General features: G+C 38.3%; 1 protein-coding gene across 1 annotated transcript in view; it reads left to right on the forward strand.

Annotated features, from left to right (window-relative positions):
• LOC136422210 (uncharacterized) overlaps positions 1–22,963 on the forward strand; it is a 112,424-nt gene that overhangs the window by 34,113 nt on the left and 55,348 nt on the right. The window contains exons 38-59 of the mRNA XM_066409855.1: positions 3,070–3,264; positions 3,983–4,117; positions 4,962–5,194; positions 5,715–5,907; positions 6,503–6,679; positions 7,267–7,479; positions 7,885–8,085; positions 8,510–8,698; positions 9,046–9,276; positions 9,916–10,113; positions 10,650–10,814; positions 11,411–11,626; positions 12,351–12,545; positions 12,975–13,130; positions 13,681–13,784; positions 14,137–14,251; positions 14,689–14,889; positions 15,323–15,722; positions 16,006–16,166; positions 16,506–16,750; positions 17,443–17,597; positions 18,202–18,359. Coding sequence (XP_066265952.1) covers positions 3,070–3,264; positions 3,983–4,117; positions 4,962–5,194; positions 5,715–5,907; positions 6,503–6,679; positions 7,267–7,479; positions 7,885–8,085; positions 8,510–8,698; positions 9,046–9,276; positions 9,916–10,113; positions 10,650–10,814; positions 11,411–11,626; positions 12,351–12,545; positions 12,975–13,130; positions 13,681–13,784; positions 14,137–14,251; positions 14,689–14,889; positions 15,323–15,722; positions 16,006–16,166; positions 16,506–16,750; positions 17,443–17,597; positions 18,202–18,359 — 4,236 coding nt within the window. The remainder of the gene's footprint in view (positions 1–3,069; positions 3,265–3,982; positions 4,118–4,961; positions 5,195–5,714; positions 5,908–6,502; positions 6,680–7,266; positions 7,480–7,884; positions 8,086–8,509; positions 8,699–9,045; positions 9,277–9,915; positions 10,114–10,649; positions 10,815–11,410; positions 11,627–12,350; positions 12,546–12,974; positions 13,131–13,680; positions 13,785–14,136; positions 14,252–14,688; positions 14,890–15,322; positions 15,723–16,005; positions 16,167–16,505; positions 16,751–17,442; positions 17,598–18,201; positions 18,360–22,963) is intronic.

The raw sequence follows: 22,963 nt of genomic DNA on the forward strand, positions 1-22,963 counted from the left end.
AAGGACTTTTATTTTCGTGCCTTAGATTGGTGATCTCGGAACCAGAAATGTACTTTGCATAATACTGGTCAGCCAGCCAACCTCTCACTTCACAACGCTGGCTTATGGCATGCCTGTGTTGTTATTTGTCTATACCCAATTGTTGTTTAGTTGAAGTAAGGGCATTATTTAGAATAATGTCCTTGGTTGAAGACGGCATTTGCTTTTCTTGTGAAGCCATGCATACATGTCAATTGTCTGTTGTCTCGACCAAGGAGGCTATTGAGTTTGTTAGCCAGACCCTATGTTTACAGCACGACTACCAGGTCAGACCAAGCAGTGGCACTTGGCTCCATTTATTGGGAGATTTTGAGGATCATTTTATTTATCATTCTTTAAAACTATCATTTATTGTGAGATTTTGTAGTTAATTTGTGAACATGACATTTATCTTCTTTTTTTTCACTTTATTTTTTTAATCATTTTTAAAAATTTTTCTATCATTTTATTCATCATTCTTTAAAACTATCATTTATTGTGAGATTTTGTAGTCGTTAATTTGTGAACATGAACGCTCCAAGCCAGATTCAAATAGCCTCAAGCCCGCTTGTTCCAAGCTGCCTCTTGAGTTGAGGTGATCTTATATACACTAAGACAGTTCATCATTCTTTGGTGTGATTGTGACGGGGTTTGTTGAAGCCTTTACTGAGTCCTCAGGCCAATTGTTGTTTTTTTTCACTCCCTTAAGTTTGTTGGACCAAATTTTAAACCAGGTTTTATAAACCTCCTTGGTTTGACATACATGTACTATATATACCAAGGGTCAGTCTCCTTACATATCAGCTCCCTTCCAGCAAAGATACTATTCCTATACAGAAGTAATGACGTACTTGCACCTTGCTTCCCCATTACGACTGGGTAGCACACATTCCCTCGAGGAAAATGTTAAAAATCGTGGACACAGCTCCTAGCCTCCCGACCAAAACCTCTGCTTTTTCAATACTAGTACCTACCGCATCCATGGTAGCCGAGAAATTCTATCTTTCCATGTACCAATTGTCTTTTGGCTCTATGCAAATCAGTGTAATTCACACCTTGACATTAATTGGGATATTCACAGCCAATACAGACATCCCTGAAAGAACAATAAATTCTCACGCATCCCCCCTGTGCTTGATTTAACTTCCTAAGAATTCCTTCCTTCCTAGAGCACTGGCATTTACTTTAAAATTAGCTAATAATGTCTGGAGATGTTTTCTTATGTGTACAGTGCTCCCATCAAACTTAGATGTACGTGCCTAAATGATGGACAGCTAAGCTCAACTGTCAATCTAAAAAAAAGAAAAATCAGTATTTTTAGCTTTCACAGGACCTCTGCTTTTACCAAGGAGGTTTTATATAGAACCTCCTTGCTTTTACTTAGTTACATCCTACCCAAGAGGTATTTTACTTCCCCTCTTTCTTGCAACAAGGAAGGCACATTTAGTGCTTTTCCACCTGTGTGAATTTGTTTCAGTATCAAATCAATTTGTTACATTGCAAGTTTGATTGACACATTTGTCAACATTCTAAGACATATTTTTCCACAGTTGACAATAGTCATGCCTGGCCATGGCTCCAGATACAAGATTCAAGTCAGACTCTGCCAAATAAAGCAGTTGGCTATATTCTATAAGAGATGGTGTGATTTGTCCTACTTCCCAAAGCCTAAAATCCCACATGATTCTTGTTTACCTTATCAATGTAGGTCTTCAACTTAAATAGCTGGATAATATGCTCTTTCTGAAATCAGTCCTCTCAATATTTTGTCCAAGAAAAACCTCCTTGGTCCAAGGTAGTATAATGTCAGTTTTCTGTAGAGCAAAAAATAATGCACAACTATTGGAAAGTGGCTCAGCTGTGTTTAGTTCTGAGGACCTAACTATCAGCCCGTTCTACGTTAAAAACTTTATTTTAGTATATGGGGTTCTGTTCAGGACCGCGGCCTATCCCCCTTGCTTTAGACTTTTCATAGAATTTATCATATATGTGCTAATTACTCAGGCTGGCCAGGTGTGATTTCTGATTAATTCAGTCACTTTTGTGGTGTTGTATGAAATGCAGTCTACATGCAGGCTGGCCTGTCAGCCCCGCGGTCTAACTCACCAAGTCTGGGGGGAAACTTCATAAGCCTGGGGAAACTCTTTCTACACTGCGGTCTAAGCAATTTTTAACTTCAAATATATCTATAAGTTTATACACTATGGCAATAAAAAAACAACCTAATAATGAAGACAACATAATCTTTAAAATGGTATGTAAAAGTTTCCTGTGCATCCAGGGAAAAAAAAGTTGAAAACTAGGGATTTCAGTCAGGGAGGTTCTAGCTGCCTTCGAATCCGGAAACTGTACATCCGGATTTAAACTGACTGGTGTTAAGAATATGGACGTAAATGGCGTACTGATATAATGTTCGTTAAACGTCTCTGTGTGTTACTGTAACAATACATTCTCTCTTTTGTAGAGCGCTACATATGTATTGGCCTAAGTACGTAGATATGGTGTTGGGGCATGACATAAGTAGATTATTCGAAAATTCTAGGGATTACATACCAAGACCGCATCTCAAATTCTGAAGAACAGAATAGAGTTAAACGTAGTATCGGCCCATACCAAGACCTCCGAACCACAGTAAGGAGTGTCGTTAAAGTGGTACAGTCATGTGTCACGTTGGAAGGGACTAAGCCAAAACAATCATGCAAGGAACCATCCGGGGAGGAAGAAAACGAGGCAAGCAACGGAAAAGATGGGGGGGGGGGTCAGAAAATGGACAAGCATGACACTAAGTGAAATGAAAAAGTGGTTCCCCGATAATTTCAGGGGAGCCCAACGGTTAAATGATTAGTTCTTCGTTTCAAAGCATCCTCATTTGAGGTGAAGCATGATTCTTTTTCAAGTAGCTAGTGGTAGACTACGGATTAAATGAGGTGAGATTATCAATGGAAAGGGATGTAATTGTATTCATTCAATGGGATACACACACTAACAATAGGATATTGTTAGATTTACATTCGTATTAACATTTACTTCCTTGCTTACTCACACATGTAGGAGTACCGCAAGCCATCAATCTGGGAGACGGTGTAGTCATCCTTCTCACCATCAACAAAACCGCAACCACCTTTACGGTGGACCTCGGAGCGATAATCTGCGTTGATGGCGAAGCGTGTGTCTTGGAGGAGCACTTCATACGAAACCTGGTGCTGCCCATCCCAATCTGCAACACAAAGGGATGGAATGCTACATGTAAGGAGAAGACTTTGGTTGCACCCCTATGTTCCATACCTAATGTTCTGACACCCCTATGTTCGACACCCTATGTTCCGACACACCCTATGTTCCGACACACCATATGTTCCGACACCATATGTTCCGACACCATGTGTTCCGACCCCCTATGTTCGACACCCTATGTTCCAAAACCATATGATCCGACACCCCTATGTTCCGACAACCCTATGTTCGACATGCCTATGTTCTGATACCCTATGTTCCGACACCCCATGTGCCCTGTGTTCCGACACCCCCACATTCCGAAACCCCTATGCTCGACCTCTCTATGTTGCGAAACCCTATGTTCCAACACCCTATGTTCCGACACTCTATGTTCGACACCCCTATGTTACGATATCCTATGTTCCGACACCCTGTGTTTCGACAGCCTGTGTTCCGACACTCTATGTTCCGTCACCCCTATGCTCGACCTCTCTATGTTTCGACACCCTATGTTCGACATAGATTTTGAAAACTGTCAGGCGTTTCATGTAGCATTCGTTACCTATCGTCAGCGACTAAGCAAGATCTGTAGACCAATAGATATTTAACCCCAACCCATAAAAAAACTGAGGTAAAGTTGATGATGATGAGGTGAAGACAAACTCTAGACAGTTTGCCTTGGCGTTATATGCCTCGAGGTAATAGCAAATTGATAATTTGTATTTTTCTTTATTTCTTTTCTTGCAAGCGATCGACCTGTTCATCTACCAAGCAAAAGGTGTGTCTCCGGAACTTGTGAACGTCATCGTTGAAAATGCAGGACTGGAAAACATCTTCTACCCGCATGGACAGGTGGTGGCACTTCCCACAAGGACTCTACCAGGTAAAGTTTGGATTCACCGAGAAAGACCAAGATCATTGAAAGACCATTGAAAGACCATTGAAAGACCATTGAAAGACCATTGAAAGACCATTGAAAGACCATTGAAAGACCATTGAAAGATCATTGAAAGATCATCGAAAGATCATTAAAAGATCATTGAAAGATCGTTGAAAGATCATCGAAAGATCATCGAAAGATCATCGAAAGATCATTGAAAGATCATCGAAAGATCATTGGAAGATCAATCAATCAATCAATCAACCAACCAACCAACCAACCAACCAACCAACAAATCAATCAATCAATCAGGCGATCAGTGAAGAAAAATTCCAAGACTATGCATAATGTACAGGATGAATATAATTAATTGTAAACTAGTGGACGTATCAACTACTAAGTACATGTATCTAACATTCAGAAAAGAACAAAAAATAGTCATGCCTTCATGCGCGTCAGAGTTTACAGTCATGTTTATAAGAGTTCTATTTGTACACACAATGTTATTTTGATGTTGCATGAATACTGTAACCAGTTTACCGAGTTTACCAGAGTATTGGACCGAGTTGTATGATTAGCTATGAGACGACATTTTAACAGTAACTGTTACAGAATAGCAACTTGAAGGTTCTTTTATTCACAACCAAGTATTTTACAAGAGCCGTCGTTTCTTTTGATCACGGCAATACATGCTGGCCTCAATGAAGATGACAGACAGTCATCGAAACGTCGGCTCTTGTAAAATACTTGGTTGTGTATTAAAGAACCTTGCTATTCAGTTTACAGTTATTCACCAACCTGATGAAATTATTCACGGAAGTAACTGTTAGATTATACCATCCCACAGGCGACTGTTCTCTGACTCCGAGCGCCAACCCGCTACCAAAGAATTTCACCTGCCAGGTCAACGCACTCTGCCAAGGGCTTGACTGCACCATAGACATGAACTTGCTAAACTACACCAGCATTAAGACCTTGGCCTACGTCAACCTGGACTTCTGTAACTACAACTTCAGTATTGCCTTGGGGAACTGGAGCTATCATCTGACCTTGTTTACCTACCCCTGGGGACAAGTGCAGGTGGGATGACCATTTTGTTTGTTTGTTTTTGTTTGTTTATTTTGCATAACAAGTAAACAAAACCGCCTTCAGGCATAACACAACAGCTTTGTACTGTAGTCGCGAGATGCGTGAAACCAGACTGGAAGGACTTAATGCACTAACATTGGGATGGACCTCTGCTCTTTTCGATAATAATGTTTGGATATCTAGCGTGCTTAAGGTGTGGCTGTCCTCAAACGCGGACCTCTGGCTCTATGTCCTATCCAAGAGAACGTCTCCATCCCAAGCCTAGGGTACTGATTTTCACCTGAGTCGCGTGCTCAGCCACGAGGAAATAGCTGCCAAGTGCCTCTCCCAAAGGCATGTGAAGATTGGGGCCTGCTAGCTAAAGGGATTCGAACCCATAAGGTTTAATTCTAATCAATAATCCTTTAAACAAGAATAATTGGAATGCTAAATGTAACTATCAAGTTCCTTGATTATGCATATCAATCTCACATCGAATAAATCTTGAATGTTTTTGCTTCCATCAAAATAGGAAAAGATACTGGGAAATGATTCCTTCCTCCTGCATTATTCTATTGGCAAAGATGATGTCAAGAACGTGTTTGTGGTGAACCTCGATGTGACACTCTGTATCGAGGGGAGGTGTACCGAACGCCACCCTGTGATCGTCAACATGGAGATGCCACAGCCTGTCTGTAGCACCGATCTGTCCTCAACGATACCGGGTAAGTTATTTTTTATTCAAAGAAGCATCAAATGATTCAACTCTGACATGATTTGAAGGGTCCTCAATGGTTGGAAGGGCTTCAACTTATGGTAAATTTGACAAAACAAACTGGATTTAAGCATAATGATCTCTGATGATTTATAATACCCGCTTCTGGAGTGGAATGCTCCTTTGACATAGGAGCACAAGCTCCCTAGCCAAGGCCAACCTTTCTGTAAGGTGATTGACATGATAATCAACTGAAGAAGGTAAAGACATTCAGGTAATGGTATAGATCTCTTGCCTTTTTGAGGCCGTATGGGCAGTATAATGGAAGGTGCATGGAGACCATCAATTTCCTTCCATCGCATTTTCCCTCTCTAATTGGAATCAGACCGGTACCCATTTTACACCTGGGTGGAATGAGGAAAGTTGTGTTAAGTGCCTTTCCCAAGGACATAACGTGTTTATTACCAGGAATGTCAGGAATCAAACCCGTGACCTCTCAGTCTTGTGTCCGCCAGCCTAACCACTAATACCAATCGACGCTGTTTTAATGTGACATTAGATAATTATCATAATTTATGGTGATTTTCAATTTCTTTTGTCCACAGATGTGTCTGTAAGCGGGCTACAGCAGTACGTTCAGGACCAGGGATATGTGGTGGGTCAGGTTCTGGCTGAGACCAGTAGAGACGCCCTTCTGGAGATCCTGGACATCGATGACGTTGTGGATGATACCACCTGTCCCAGACCGGTGGTACTGCAGAGTGGATGGTCAGGACTCAACAGTAAGTTACTGTAAATACATTTAAGTTTGCGCTGATTTAATTTTGCTGCCGGGAGAAAATGAAGTTTTCGTGGTGGTTTTAAGTTCGCGTTTGAAATGATGGGGTAGGAAGGGCTTTGTTTTTAACTTCGCAGTGAAGATGTCACCTCGAAAACTGCGAATATAAAACGATTGCGAATCTAAATGAATTTACAGTATTCAGGGCTACATAGTGAAATAGCAATGACCAGGACTTAATAGTAACTTGGTCAAGACTCAGTCATAAGTTTCAAACTTTGGGGAACCCTGGTTTATGGTTTTGCATTTACCTGTATTATTACCAGGGTTTATAAAATGAGTTGAACATTAAGAAAATGGTGATATCTCAGGAATTAATGGAATAGAGCTGTTGCAGAATCTTTGTTCCTACTCTGAGTTATAGATTATGTGAAATTCATATGAAGTACCCAGACACAGTGATAAAAACTTATATACGGGGTCAGCGGGGTCATCAAATGTATGTTCAAAGTTTATTAGTACCGTAGTATATAATGAGAATCCGATTATACTTAATTTTAGTGGCTATGACATCTCCTTTTCCTATAACAGGATGCCCAGACATGAATGCCCCGACACTGCCGTCCACCATGACCTGTACCGTCCAGTCCAACTGTCTGGGGCTGACCTGCTGCCTGGACACGGACTTGCAACTGGTCAACATCACCCTCAAGGCTTCAGCTGTTCTGGACATGTGCAACTACACATTGTCTCTGACGCTTGGGAAGAGGGTCATCAACGAAGTGTTATTTGTCTACAACTGGGGTAAGACATTCTAGTTGTTTGGCAACAATGCTGCTAGGGGGCCAAAAGCTATGGAACTTCTTTAGTACAAGAGACTTATTGAGATTTGCTGTTCACAAACTTAAACTTCCTTGCTGTCGTCATGTATCCGGAAGGTAATTTGAATAGGACAGTCAAAAAGTCAGCCGTACTCAATGATCATTGTTTAAAAACTGGAAAAAGTTTCTGCTCTGTATTTGTCATAACTATCAATTACTTCAATTACAAAGGAAATGTTTTACATAATGATATGTTTTCTTGTAATTTGCTGCTTTTATGCATATCCCAATTTCAGATAAAGGTATAAAAGGCTTAGTACATTTTGCTTTCTATATTTTTCTATAAATAACACTAAATGTATTTTGTATTTTTACCACTTCTTTATAGGAACTAGAGAGGAAATTCCCATTGGTGATGCATTTAAGATCTATTACAACATCGAGAAAAACGACGCAGAGAATAACTTCCTAGTTACTGTGGAGATAGCGTTGGTCATCGATGGAGACGTTCAGACCGTGTACACACTTCTGAAGGACAGCAAGATCCCACAACTCTTCTGTGATCCTCAGGCCCCCCTGACTTATCTGAGTAAGTGTTGCTTGGTCTATGCTTCAAGTTTATATTCCCCTTAACAATATTCCTCTAGAATTAGTATGGCAGGAATAGCCATGGTTGTAGTATAATACAGATTATACAGGTTGTAGTATAATACAGCCTGCATGCCGATTTGAGCTTATCATGAATAAACAAAGGTTCAAACAATTAATGATAATGTGCATTTGTAACATCTGTGAAACTAGTGCTATTTTTTAAATCAATTTCATGATTCTTTTTATAAAATGTCATGTATATGCTAGATAGTAACTTTACAAAATGTAAATTGGGTTCAACTTGGTTGATAAGTATAAGCTTAACCTTTTCCCAGCTGCCTTATTCTGTAACCAATAGAGAATGGGGTGCCAAACGGCTACTTCAGTGTGCTAAAGGTTAACTGGCACCTATTGTTTAACAGGTGGTGAGAGGTCAGTTGCTGGTTATCTGCAAGCCCTGAACATCACTGAGGACACGGAGGTGACCAGTACGGCCATCTCCGGCCTTCTGAGCTACAACGGGATCAGCGATGTATTCGACCTGACCACAAGCTACCTACCTCCTGCCAGCTCTGTTGTATCCATGGGTTGGATAGACGTCCCGATGGATGGTAAGAGGGAAAATTTAGTTTAACCGTCTCCCAGATATTTAGGTCCAAAACCAGAACAGATTTGATGCCCAAAGAACACCTCTGTAGTACCTTGAGGAACTGTCCACTGCGTAAAGTTGATGATTATATTTGGATACTATATATTAGGCAAAAAATTAGTATTAACTTGTCAATTATGATATAATATCATTACATTCTCAAAGTTGACACTATTCACAGCAAACGCACTTGACTTAGCAACATAATAGAAACGAGAACTTGCCTTGAAGTTCATCAACTGTACATGTAATTTACATCTTGTTGCATATCTCATCTAACAGCTGTTTACATGGATAATCTCATTCCAGCCTGCCCAGATGTCACCTGGCCGGAGCTGGCCGCAGGTGTCGTGTGTGAGGTCACCAGCAGCAGCTGCACAGGTGTCACCTGTTACAGGGAGTTTGACCTCAGTCTGCAAGCCTTCGAATCAAAAACGTGGATGGACTTTGACCCATGCGACTATCAACTGACCATCGGGCTCGGTTTAAAAACTGTCACTTACTCTGTGCTGCCTTCAAACACCTGGAACTACACCTGGGGTAAGTCAGGATAAGACAGGAATTTCGTACTTGCGGTATTTGGAAAGTAAGTAAATGTGGCCATTGTTATGCAAATGAATTATGCAAATCAGGACCTCATTTGCATTATTGGCGAGAAACTGTTAGAATTTTCTTCTGTTGGTTGCGTGCAGAAGATGATCAACTTGTACAATCTATGGAAATGAGGATTTTGATTTGTCAGTCGTAAAACTTGGCGAAAGTATTAGGTTGTGGAACTCTAGCATCAAAAATGAATTAAAAAAGTTCAGACGTAATTTCCTTGCAAGTCAAAAGGCACTGGAGTTAAAATATTCCCACTTTCACCTTTGAATTTATACTTGTGTTTTCCTCGTAAATACTCACTGAATTTGTACTTTTGAAAGTTGTTGGCTAAAATTATAATGCATTAGCCATATATATAGCGAAGCTGTATTGCACTACCAACCAACGAAATTGCGTCATGCTTCATCGTCAGTCAGTACTGTAACAGTAACCTGTTGTATATGGCAGTGTAGCATATGATCATATCAGCCAAGTTTAGTATATGATTGTATCAGCCATGCTGCTTAATGGACCTCTTCATAGCAACACAATATTGAATGACTGGGTCCTTGAGCATCTTCCTTTTTTTCCATTCAGGCGAATTCAAGACTGTGGAGTTTGGGACTATTTTCAATATGACGTTCGCCATCAGCAAGGAAGGAGACGACTTTGTCTTGGACTTCTCTTTGAACTACTATCAGGATGCCGAGAGCTGTACGAACACCACCCTCTTAGAGGCAACACGAGTGCCACAACCATCCTGCTACAAACAAGACACGTGGACACCAACCACAGGTGGGTTAGGTTATCTACTAGGTAGTTGTTCACCTTGTAGTGCCTAGTGGTACAAAGGGCAGCAACCTTCTTTGCTGTATTTGTAGCATGGTGTATTTTTATAGAGATGGGTTGAAAATGTAGCCCTAGCCCTCCCCTTAAACAATAACATGAGGTGCCACCTCGAACACGGCCCGACCAACTCAACTTTAACGTACTTGATTGAATTGATATGTGGCTTTCCTGAAACACGGGACCCATAGATTTACGTCCCATCTGAGAGGACGTCCCTAACTGAAACCTTCTTGTGCTCATTTTCATGGTATTGCATCGAGTGGGGAAATTGGTGTAACGTTTTTTTCCCCCTAGAGCACAACATTAATGGGCCTCTGATTGAAAAGAGCAGAACATTGGGGCCTCTGATTGAAAAGAGAAGAACATTGGGGCCTCTGATTGGGATTAAAAGAGCAGAACATTGGGGCCTCTGATTGGGATTAAAACCCAGAACATTTAGATTCTAAGCGACTATACCGTAACAAGTGAAATTTGCTCTTCAGGAACTGTTAGCACAGCCATCACACAGATGAAGCAGGCTGCCGCAGTGTCAGCAGTGCTGCCCGGGGTGTTTGTGGAGGCGGCAGACAGAGCCATGGGACTGGTACAGGTGTTCACCGGAGCTACAGACTGCACGGGGAGCACCGATGGATGGACTGGGGCAAACAGTAAGTTTAAATTACTGTTGCCAAGAAGGTCATGTTTTCGGGTCTTTGTGTCTCTGTATGTCCGTATGTCCATATATGCCCCTGTGTCTGTCTGTGTGTGTGTGTCTGATTGTGATAAGCATATATCCAACTCAAGAAGTCGTGGATAATATTGATATTCATGATACTAGGTGTTGGCAAAATAAACAAATGATTAGATTATAGGCGTCTTTCTTAAGTAGTGCAGTAGTGTTGGGATTTTACAGTTTTTGTCAGACGGGTACAGTATCGAAATGAGTCATGAATCAGGAATCCTAAGTGACACAACCTCCCTGGTAACAGATGGCATGAACGCTGGTCCTTAATGTTTGACATTACCTTCCAGTGCTCGCTGGTCGGCTACTGCCATTTTGATGACTAAGTTGTGCCCTGTAAAAGATTAGTACTATAGTGTTAGGAACTGTGATGATCTGAAATTATCTAGATAATGAATTCATCTGAAGTAATAAACATTTATATGCAGTTGCAGAATATCACAACCAAGCTAATAAACACAAATATCATAATCTATAGAATGACAAACACAGACCTGAGACTGTAACGTTTTGTATTTCCAGATTGCCCAGCTGCCCTGTTGCCAGCCCTCCCTACTGGAGTTGGCTGTGCTGCCAGTGATGGCTGCTACCAGGTGACCTGCTGCATGACCCTTGACCTTTGCTCCATCAGGACAGTCAAGCCAAACTTCCATGTGACCTTTGACCCCTGTACCTACAGCCTGTCAGTGGGGATGGGAACATGGACATCTGAGTTTAACTTGTACCAGTACACTTGGGGTGAGTTTCAGAACAACATTAACTGTTATATTGACATAATAGCATCTTTGGCTTAGAGAATTTAGCTAAGAAATGTCCTTAACTGTAATATCTAATATACATTTTTTTGCACGCCTCAGTTTTTTGGCACTGCCTCAGGTGTGAAGCATTAATACTGCTTGATGTTATGCATGAGTTACTAGTATACCTAAGTGTTTAACTGATGAGCATTTCTTCCCTGCATCTGTAATCGATTGCAGTTTTGATGATCCTCTATTTGATATCAGATTGTTGTTAATCATAGAAAGTTTTCGTTTAACAAGTTAACAGCCAGAATTATCTCATAGTAGAACTACTCATTTGAAACCACTTAAAGGAAAAATAAGAGATGTACAATGAAAAATATTTTTTCTATTAGAAAGAGGGATATTAGTAACATATTCAAGATAGACAACAATAGGATCCGCAATTCTTACTTTTCTTATCAGGCATATTGATTGTGACCTACGGAACTTGTATCACTTCTTAGTAACTTGTATCACTCCGCCGCTGAACTCACATGGCAGCAAGAATAAAGATTCACAGCTTAACACATGAAGATATCATTACTGTGATAACTGGATATAAATGAGCATTGGGACATCAAAGTGCTATTATATAGTTGATGGCAGTGGCTTTATACAGACTCATAATAATAAACATTAATCATTGAAATTAGGTTAATTTTCATTTATCATCGTTACAGGTGAAACGGAGACCATCTCCATCGGCTCAGTCCTGTCCTTCACCTACAGTATCCAGAAGTTGGACAGCGAGGATGTTTTCCAGATCAGCTCCTCCTTCAGGCTGTCCTGCGGGACAAGCACGGCTTCCAACATCCCAGTCATGCACAACACTAAAGTACCGTACAAGACTGACTGTGCTACTGTCGACATTCCAGGTAGTACACTGTGTACTGAATTAGTTACAATCTAAAGGTGATAAGATAATGACGTATTTCCTTCCAAGAATGCAGTGACATTCTAGAAACTATAAATCCCCTGTAATAACATTATTGTACCCAAAAGAAATACAAGTAGCCACAGGCAAATTAGCATACATTAATCATGCAGACACATACACACAGAGGCACACACAGACACACACAGGCGCGCACGCACAAACATACATTCACAAACAAACAAGAAAACATTTTGCGTACACACACATACATGTACACACTCAAATATTTAAATGCACAGACACACTTACTTACACGCACACTCACACAAAAGCAGCAGGTGCATGCACATACATGCACACAAACACACATACACGTCCACACACACACACATGCAAATGGGCTCTAAACCACTTCTTCTGTCTCCAGACACAGTTGATGCCTTCCTGGCCCTACAAGGAGGCCAGGTAGGAGATGCTGGGCAGGACTACGTGATGAGAGGCTTGGGACTGGCCGACACCTTCGCTGGTCACAGCTGTAATCATCAAACAGCAAATAGCCAGGGCGGATGGCACGGGCTAGATGGTATGTAACATCCTGTGTAACTTTGTTTATATGCAGAAGCTGTACGGTTGTTCTCTTCTTGGGCCCTTGACTGGTAGGGTCAATGCCCATACTACAAAGATGTCTGGAGATGCAAAAAATCAAGGAAAACGGACGTACATTATTAAGAATTTCTGTTTTATTTGTGGCCTGTGGTTGTATGGTATGTTCTGCCCATAAGGCCCTTGCCTGTTCTGACAAAGGACCATTCACTTTTGTCTACGTCGTTGTAGAATGAATGGTTATTGAGGCCTTCTCAAGAACTTTAACAACTGAAAATCTAAAGTGTATATACCTCGGAAATTACTGATGCTGCATTAGCGTATCTTTTCAAATTTATCATTTTTTTAGTTTGATGGAATTATGAGAGTTGTAGACATTACACAACTATGAGAGATTCATCCTTGAAATACTGATTGTCAAAGTTTAATTCATCAGCAACAACCTGAGTTAAATTTTCAAAATGCAGTTTCTATGTATGCCGGCTATTAAAATGTGTGCAACTAATTGTTCAATAATTTATCTGTTCCAGCCTGCCCAAGTACATTCCAGCCACCCACCCTGCCTACCTCAGTGGACTGCACGTTTGATAACATGTGCATGGGGATGAGCTGCTGCACGGACTTTGACCTCAAGGTATCTCTTTTGCTACAGAATAGACCTGAAGTTTACCTCATTTTTCTCAAAGTATTTAATAACACAGAAGAACACTCTGGAAATTCTTCATGCGTTTTGGAAAATAAAATTAATGACCGAATAGCTACCTCAGATATTCTGTGAAAACGGAGGTAAATACTTGTAATCAGTTGTGTGTTTGTTTATTTGTTTGTCTTGGTGTGTGTCCACATGTGACATTAATATTGCAGAGTGGCACGCTGGATACACTGTAAGGGGGAATTGGTGTAACAGGATACTTTGAGAATTGGAAGTCTGGTTCGGCTCGCTGAGCTTGCTTTCATTTAAAACTTGTTTTTTTCATTATTTTTAGGTTGGCACACTCAAAACCACTGCAGCTCTGAACTTTGACCCCTGTAAGTTAACACTATCAGCCCGAATCGGCGGCACAAACTTTACAGGCCTGGATCTCTTCACCTACACCTGGGGTAAGTAGCAAACCCAAGCTATTTTTCATTCAATAATATAAACGTACAGTTTCCCGTGGGAATAATAGATGATTGCAGGTGGAGAAAAGAAGTTTACACTGACTGAGTCTGTAGCTATTGTTTCCATGAGAAAGTTAACAGTTATGAATGATGTAGGATAACGAAGAAAAGAACATGTTTAAATCATTCCCCTTAAGGCAGTTGCATACCTATTTCTTGGGTATTTAATGTGTTTCCATCAGTTGCCCGTTTGAAATACATTAGAGGTTGAAGATTTTCATACAAGATTTCGTAAATGAGAGGGATATTCGTTTCCTACGTCAAAATATTTCTGTTCGTTTTATGCATTTAGAAAAAATAGACCATACTTGAGAATGCAAAATCAAGACTGTCAACACTTATCATTAATATGTTTTGGCAAACTTTGGTCTCCATAGGAACTGAACAGACACAGAGTGTTGGTCTGAATGATGAGCTGCGCCTCACATACACCATCAGCTACGACAAGCCTGCAAAGACCTATTACCTCAGCTTCTCAGTGACAACATGTGTGGACACCTGCACTACACCAGTCACCATCCTTTCACAAGTCGGCATCCCTGAACCTGCATGTGTTCAGGAGACATCTATTCTCCCAGGTATGCCCCCTAGGGAAAATTGGTTGATATTTAAAATGGTTGATCTACTTTTTGTATTCTGAAAAATGTTACATTGACTTTCTATGTTGAAAGTAGATTTTTGCCAAAGCCGCAGGGGTGAGCCAAACGTTGTCGTATTATGCCTAGCTACTAGATTTCAGGTATTCCACAATAATGTTCTTTGTTGTCCTGGAACAGTATACTCTCTTATTAATCGAGAATGCCTGGATGGATTATCTTGATATTTAGTATGTTGGTAGATCTTCATAACCTCGAGATGGTTAGATTTTGGCCCCCCTAGCGGCTTGTTGCGGTACTACAGCTAAACTTCTAGTTGTTATAGCTCTTGTTCTGGACACCCTATGGTCATGATTTTTTAGGAATAGATAGCTCTTGTTGCAGTAATGTACACTGTTCTTTGTTGATGCTACAGGAGCTGGCACCATCCAGGATCTGGTGACACAGTATGGCGACAGTCTTGGTGACGCTGCTCTCCAGCCTGCCTACAGATACTGGGGCCTGTCTGACGACTTCAACCCTCAGGACACCTGCGTTGTCCCAGCAACATCACCTTCATGTGACCTTGACCTCAGCACCTTGAACCTCCCCGACACATACCAGTACTCGCTCCACGACTCCTGTACCGGGATCGAAACCTGCGTGGAATGTGACCTTCAGGTTCAAGTAAGGACGTCCAAGGTGGCTGTCAGCTTTGACCCTTGCGACATGACCTTGACCCTTACCCTTCACACGTTGAGCCACACGGTCAAGCTGTATGACTTTGAGTGGGAGGCAGAGCAAGTCTGGCAGATTGCAAACCTGTATCAGCTCAAGTAAGTCGAAAAATATTTCAAGCAAATAAACTAAGAATTCAAAGGAGGTCCAAGAATTTCTAAGTTGATGTTGTTAAAGGAATATTATATATTTTTTCCAGATTTATTATCATAAACAAAATGTAATGATAAGATCATTTAGATTTAAAACTGCAGGTAAAGAATCTTGTGATATATTATCATAATGTATACTGTGCTGTACATCTGTAGATTCTAATGTAGATTTAGTAACACGTATAGCCATGGTCACAGTTTAAAAGCAGATGCACTTGAACTTCTCCAGGTACACTGTGTGGAACGACCTTGAGGCAAGGCAGTACAGGATTAACCTTGAGGTCGTGACCTGCCTTGACCCTGACAGCTGTCAGTCCTGTGGTCATGTGATGCAGAATTCTGTCTTCCCCAAACCAACATGTGACACTGAAGCAAGTTGCGAGCTGGATGGTGTGTGTTGAGAACTCGTAGCTTACATGTAGATGCTTTAGATTTGCAACATTTTTTATTTAGATTTTCATCCTAACCTTTGAAACTACTTGGTGTTTGCCAATTTGTGCTGATTGGTGATTGTTATCCCTGTCCTTGGTGCTGATTGGCTATTGTTATACTTGACGTTGGTGGTGATCGGTGCTTGCCACACCCTTCCGTGGCGCTGACTTGTGATTATCATCCCTGTCCTTGGTTCTTATTGGAGATTGCCACTGTGAGTTTTCATTAAATTCAAATTTCTATGATAATCCTAATAAAAAAACATAAATATTTACATAAAGTGTAACATCCTTACAGCGTCAAACCCAGGCCTGAGTGTAACAGCCTACCTGAACAGTTTTGGAGCTGGCACCACAGACTCTGCAGCAGAAGAAGCCCTTGCGAACGTGTTCCAGTGCCAGGGAATTCCCTACATGATTACAGAGTCCTGTACAGCACAGGCAGAGAACTGTTGGTGGACTTCTTCTTTCTCCGATGCGGCAGATTGTGCCGTTGATAACAGCTGTACGGGCATCACTTGCTGCCACGAATTTGACTACAAGGTAAGGGCTAGGAAAATGCAACAAGCAGGCAGTGTTATACTGAATGTCATTCTGACTATCCATAAAATTAGCAGTCTAACCAATGAAAGTATGGCAATTAGCCATTTTACCAATGAGAGGTTAGCTGCATGTCTGGCAAATTTTTAATTTTTATGTTCAAATTTTGTGTTTCTGTGTTTTGACAGATGTTGAAAGGGCTATGGGATCTGCTCCATTGTTACATTGTCAGTAATCCCTAGAATATCGTTGAAACCTTTTTGACTGATGATAAACCTCTTCCAAAAAGGAGCATTTGATTTTTTTTCATAGCAGGTTTTAGGATATGCATACAATGCCATGTAGCTACATGGAATTAAGATCTTATATATTTTCCTACGCAAATGTGAATTCATATGATTTTCTATTATCTTAACAATCAGTTATTCATTATTTTCTTTTGGAAAGTACGCCCGAAACTGTTTATAGTGACCGCTAAAGGGACTTGAGCAAAATAGCCACAGGAGACAGGTTGTCATCAAATACGTGTACATACAGACAGGATTCTTAATAATGCCTGGTACAACTCAACGGGACCTACAAAGAGTATCCACCATGGCCAGGAGGCCACATATGCAACGTCAATCACTGAATTCTTGTTAATAATGTTACGTACTAACACAGATGAATTCTATTTCTTAAAATTCGCATTGCAGATCATCACAAAACATCTCAGGGTCCATTTCGACATTGACCCTTGTACGTACGTCATTTCCCACGGAATCGGCAGTCAGACTTTCACCGACAATTTCTATGACTTCCCATGGGGCCAAGAGCAACAAATCAGGATTGAAAAGGCTTTCTTCATCAGGTTTGTTCTCTTATAGCAACATTTTACAATATTATGTTAAACTTTATTAATTCTAAGTTTATTCTGTAAAGTATGTGTAATGGAAAAAATATTGAGACAGCAAAAGTTCATGGACTTTTGTACAACTATAGATTCACAAAAAATACAACGATTTAAGATATTAAGAGCAAAGTAAGTGAGTGAGTGAGTAATCAAGTGAGTGAATATTGATTACCCCAAATTGCCTTGTGCAGTGGATGGCATTATGATACACTTACATGTTTGCTTGTTTCCCGCAGAACTTTGTTCATAAAGCATCCAAAATCCTATTGCATGGCACGACAAAGTATGTTCAAAATAACAACATAATGATGGTCGAGAAACAGGCTACATGTAACTACTAAACTGATTTAGTACTGTAGATGTTGGAATGTTTACAGTGATCATGGTTCAATTTTCGTGCGGTGACCTCTCCACCACAAAATATGACTGTAATATAGCCTTGTGTCAACACTAAACCTAAAACACTTCGAAAACCTCATTCCCCTCCTGCCGTGCAATGAAATAAATGCCAGCAAAAATTAAGAATTGACAGTAACAACACTCCTCATTTCTGTGTTGTTAGGTACACCGTGACAGACGAAGGCACCAACTACCGAGTGAGCTACTTTGTGGCCCAATGTAGGGACGACATGTGCCAGAACGGATGGGATCTTCTGTCTGACGAGTCCATCGCCAAGCGACAGTGCACAGCTGAGACATGTAGTGCACTTCAACTGCCAGGTCAGAAAACACATTTCACATTCGCTCACTATCCGGTTTATCATCATTCTGTTGCTCGTCTCACGAGGGTTAGAAGTGCTTGCTCATACCATAGGTGTTGTGGCTATTATTTAAACTTATACGAGAATGAAGTTTGTGCACGTGTTTAACTTGTACTGTCTATCTGAGATGAATAGATTACACATGTGCTTTTTGGTGATGCAACATTGTCTATCATATCAAGAAACAAAATGCGTCAATGGATACAAGGCACCAGTATTACTTACCATGTCATATTAGTCCATGGGCCAGGTCCCTCAAAATAGCCATTTGGTACCAAACAGAGGGACAAAGGGTGACTTACTTTTTTGAAAAGGTTAATTCCTCTACTTTATAATTATGCATGATAACAATGTCAAATGTCCAGCTTTTTAGGAATTATCACGTGATATGGTGACGTCATTAAAATGGACCTCGATTTTTGGGACTTAATTCAGAGGACTGGGACAAAATATCAAACATCAATAATCTTCGGTTTGTAGGCAAAAGATACCACAGGAATCATGAAATAGTATGTTTTTGGTTGATATTTTAACTCTATAAGAAGCTATGAGTCTTTTAAGTCCATTTTTGGGCATTATTTTGTGTAAAAAATGTATTGTTTACTTTCCAAAAACAGGCATTTATTTTGGCCACTTATGGGGTCTTGTGTAATACATTATGTTGATAGACCATATCATTTTCTGCATTTTGGGCTTTGAACCAACAAAATCCGTCAAAAATATCAGGAGTTATAAGGGTTTTAAGAATTACACCCAACGGCCATGTTATCGAATCGCCGCAAATATCGCAATGCATCATGGGTAATTTTAAGTGAACGTTCATGCATATTCATGAACGTTTATATATGAACGAATATTCAATGATCATGAAAATTCATGAATATTAGTGAACGTTCATGAATATTTATGAATTTTCATGAAAATTCATGAATATTCATGAACGTTCATGAACATCCCTGAAAATTCACGAACATTCATGAATATTCGTGAATTTTCAAGAATGTTCATGAACGTTCATGAAGATTCAGGAATATTCATTAATGTTCATGAACGTTCATGAAGATTCATGAAGATTCATGAAGATTCATGAACGTTCATGAAGATTCAGGAATATTCATGAACATTCATGAACGTTCATGAATATTCATGAACGTTCATGAAAATTCATAAATATTCATGAACGTTCAGGAATATTCATGAACGTTCATGAATGTTCATGAATATTCATGAATTTTCATGAATGTTCATGAATTTTCATGAATGTTCATGAACGTTCATGAAAATTCATGAACGTTTATGAATATTCATGAATATTCATGAACATTCATGAACGTTCATGAATATTCCTGAACGTTCATGAATATTCATGAAAATTCATGAACTTAATGAAAATTCATGAACGAATATTCAATGATCATGAAAATTCATGAATATAAGTGAACGTTCATGAATTTTCATGAATTTTCATGAAAATTTCATGAATTTCATGAATTTTCATGAATTTTCATGAAAATTTCTTGAATTTCATGAACGGTCATGAATTTTCATGAATTTTCATGAATTTTCATGAATTTTCATGAAAATTTCATGAATTTTCATGAATTTTCATGAATTTTCATGAATTTTCATGAAAATTTCATGAAATTCATGAAATTTTCATGAATTATGAAAATTTCATGAATTTCATGAACGTTCATGAAAATTCAAGAATATTTCATGATAAATAATGAAAATTAATGAATTTTCATGAATTTTCATGAAAATTTCATGAATTTCATGAAAATTCATGAATTTTAATGATTTTTCATGAAAATTCATGAAAATTCATGAAAATGTCATGAACGTTCATGAACGTTCATGAAAATGTCATGAACGTTCATGAATTTTCATGAATTTTCATGAATTTTCATGAATTTTCATGAATTTTCATGAAAATTTCATGAATTTCATGAACGTTCATGAATTTTCATGAATTTTCATAAATTTCATGAATTTTCATGAATTTTCATGAATTTTCATGAAAATTTCATGAACGTTCATGAAATTTTCATGAATTTTCATGAAAATAAAATTTTCATGAAAATTTCATGAATTTCATGAACGTTCATGAAATTTTCATGAATTTTCATGAATTTTCATGAAAATTGAAGAATATTTCATGATAATTCATGAACGTTCATGAATTCCATGAATATTCATGAATTTTCATGAAAATGTTCATGAATTCTATGAACGTTCATGATGATTCATGAAATTCATGAAAATTCATGAAAATTCATGAACGTAAATGAAATTCATGAAATTTTCATGAAAATTCATGAACGTTCATGACATTCATGAAATTTTCATGAAAATTCATGAAAATTCATGAACGTTCATGAAATTCATGAAAATTCATGAAAATTCATGAACGTTCATGAAATTCATGAAAATTAATGAAAATTCATGAAAATTCATGAACGTTCATGAAATTCATGAAATTTTCATGAACGTTCATGAAATTCATGAAAATTCATGAAAATTCATGAACGTTCATGAAATTCATGTAATTTTCATGAATTTTCATGAACGTTCATGAATTTTCATGAATTTTCATGAAAATTTCATGAATTTCATGAACGTTCATGAAATTCATGAATCTTCAGAAAAAAACATGTAAATTCATGAACGTTCATGAAAATTCAAGAATATTTCATGATAAATAATGAAAATTAATGAATTTTCGTGAATTTTCATGAATTTTCATGAAAATTTCATGAATTTCACGAACGTTCATGAATTTTCATGATTTTTCATGAAAACTAATGAAAATTCATGAAAATGTCATGAACGTTCATGAACGTTCATGAAAATGTCATGAATTTCATGAACGTTCATGAATTTTCATGAATTTTCATGAAAATTTCATGAATTTCATGAACGTTCATGAATTTTTATGAATTTTCATGAATTTCATGAATTTTCATGAATTTTCATGAATTTTCATGAAAATTTCATGAATTTCATGAACGTTCATGAAATTTTCATGAACGTTCATGAAATTTTCATGAATTTTCATGAATTTTCATGAAAATTGAAGAATATTTCATGATAATTCATGAACGTTCATGAAAACCATGAATATTCATGAATTTTCATGAAAATGTTCATGAATTCTATGACACTTTCATGAATATACATCTTCATGACATTTTCATGAATTTTCATGAATTTTCATGAAAAATCATGAAAATTCATGAACGTTCATGAAATTCATGAAATTTTCGTGGATTTTCAAGAATGTTCATGAACGTTCATGAAGATTCAGGAATATTCATTAATGTTCATGAACGTTCATGAAGATTCATGAAGATTCATGAAGATTCATGAACGTTCATGAAGATTCAGGAATATTCATGAACATTCATGAACGTTCATGAGTATTCTTGAAAATTCATGAAAATTCATAAATATTCATGAACGTTCAGGAATATTCATGAACGTTCATGAATGTTCATGAATATTCATGAATGTTCATGAATTTTCATGAATGTTTATGAACGTTCATGAAAATTCATGAACGTTTATGAATATTCATGAATTTTTTTGAACGTTCATGAAAATTCATAAACGTTCATGAAAATTCATGAACATTCATGAAAATTCATGAACGTTTATGAAAATTCATGAACGAATATTCAATGATCATGAAAATATCATGAATATTAGTGAACGTTCATGAATATTTATGAATTTTCATGAAAATTCATGAATATTCCTGAACGTTCATGAACATCCCTGAAAATTCACGAACATTCATGAATATTCGTGAATTTTCAAGAATGTTCATGAATGTACATGAAGATTCAGGAATATTCATGAACGTTCATGAACGTTCATGAAGATTCATGAAGATTCATGAACGTTCATGAAGATTCATGAACGTTCATGAAGATTCAGGAATATTCATGAACATTCATGAACGTTCATGAATATTCCTGAATCTTCATGAACATTCCTGAAAATTCATGAATTGATGTTCAGGAATGTTCAGGAATATTCATGAATTTTCCTGAACGTTCATTTATAAATATATGAATATTTTTGAATTTTCATGAACGGTCATGAATATTCATGAACATTCATGAAAATTCAGGAAAATTCATGAAAATTTATGAAAGTTCATGAAAATTCATGCATATTCATGAACGTTCATGAACATTTCTTGTAGCGCTAAGAATTCCTGAATAATGGCTTTATGTCAAAAGTCAATGTTAGAAATCAATCAAAACATATGATTATGCAAATTTATCTCAGTATTGTTCAAGTCAAGATAAAGATGTTACGTAAATGTTACAGGCATGTAGAATATATGTTAATTAGGTGGCGTTTCTGTAGGACAAAGATTGTGTATTCTGGACAAGATTGAGCCTTTGCGGATAGAAATTCGCAATCTTTAAAAAAATGACCATTTCCATGGCAACCGGTGACCACCAGTCAACCCAAAACTTACCCATATTTCTACAATTTGACCAAGGCCTTACCACCACCCAAAATCAAAAAAAAAATCGACATTTTGTCCTT

This window comes from Branchiostoma lanceolatum, chromosome 16 (genome assembly GCF_035083965.1).
Source record: "Branchiostoma lanceolatum isolate klBraLanc5 chromosome 16, klBraLanc5.hap2, whole genome shotgun sequence".
NCBI lineage: Eukaryota > Metazoa > Chordata > Leptocardii > Amphioxiformes > Branchiostomatidae > Branchiostoma > Branchiostoma lanceolatum.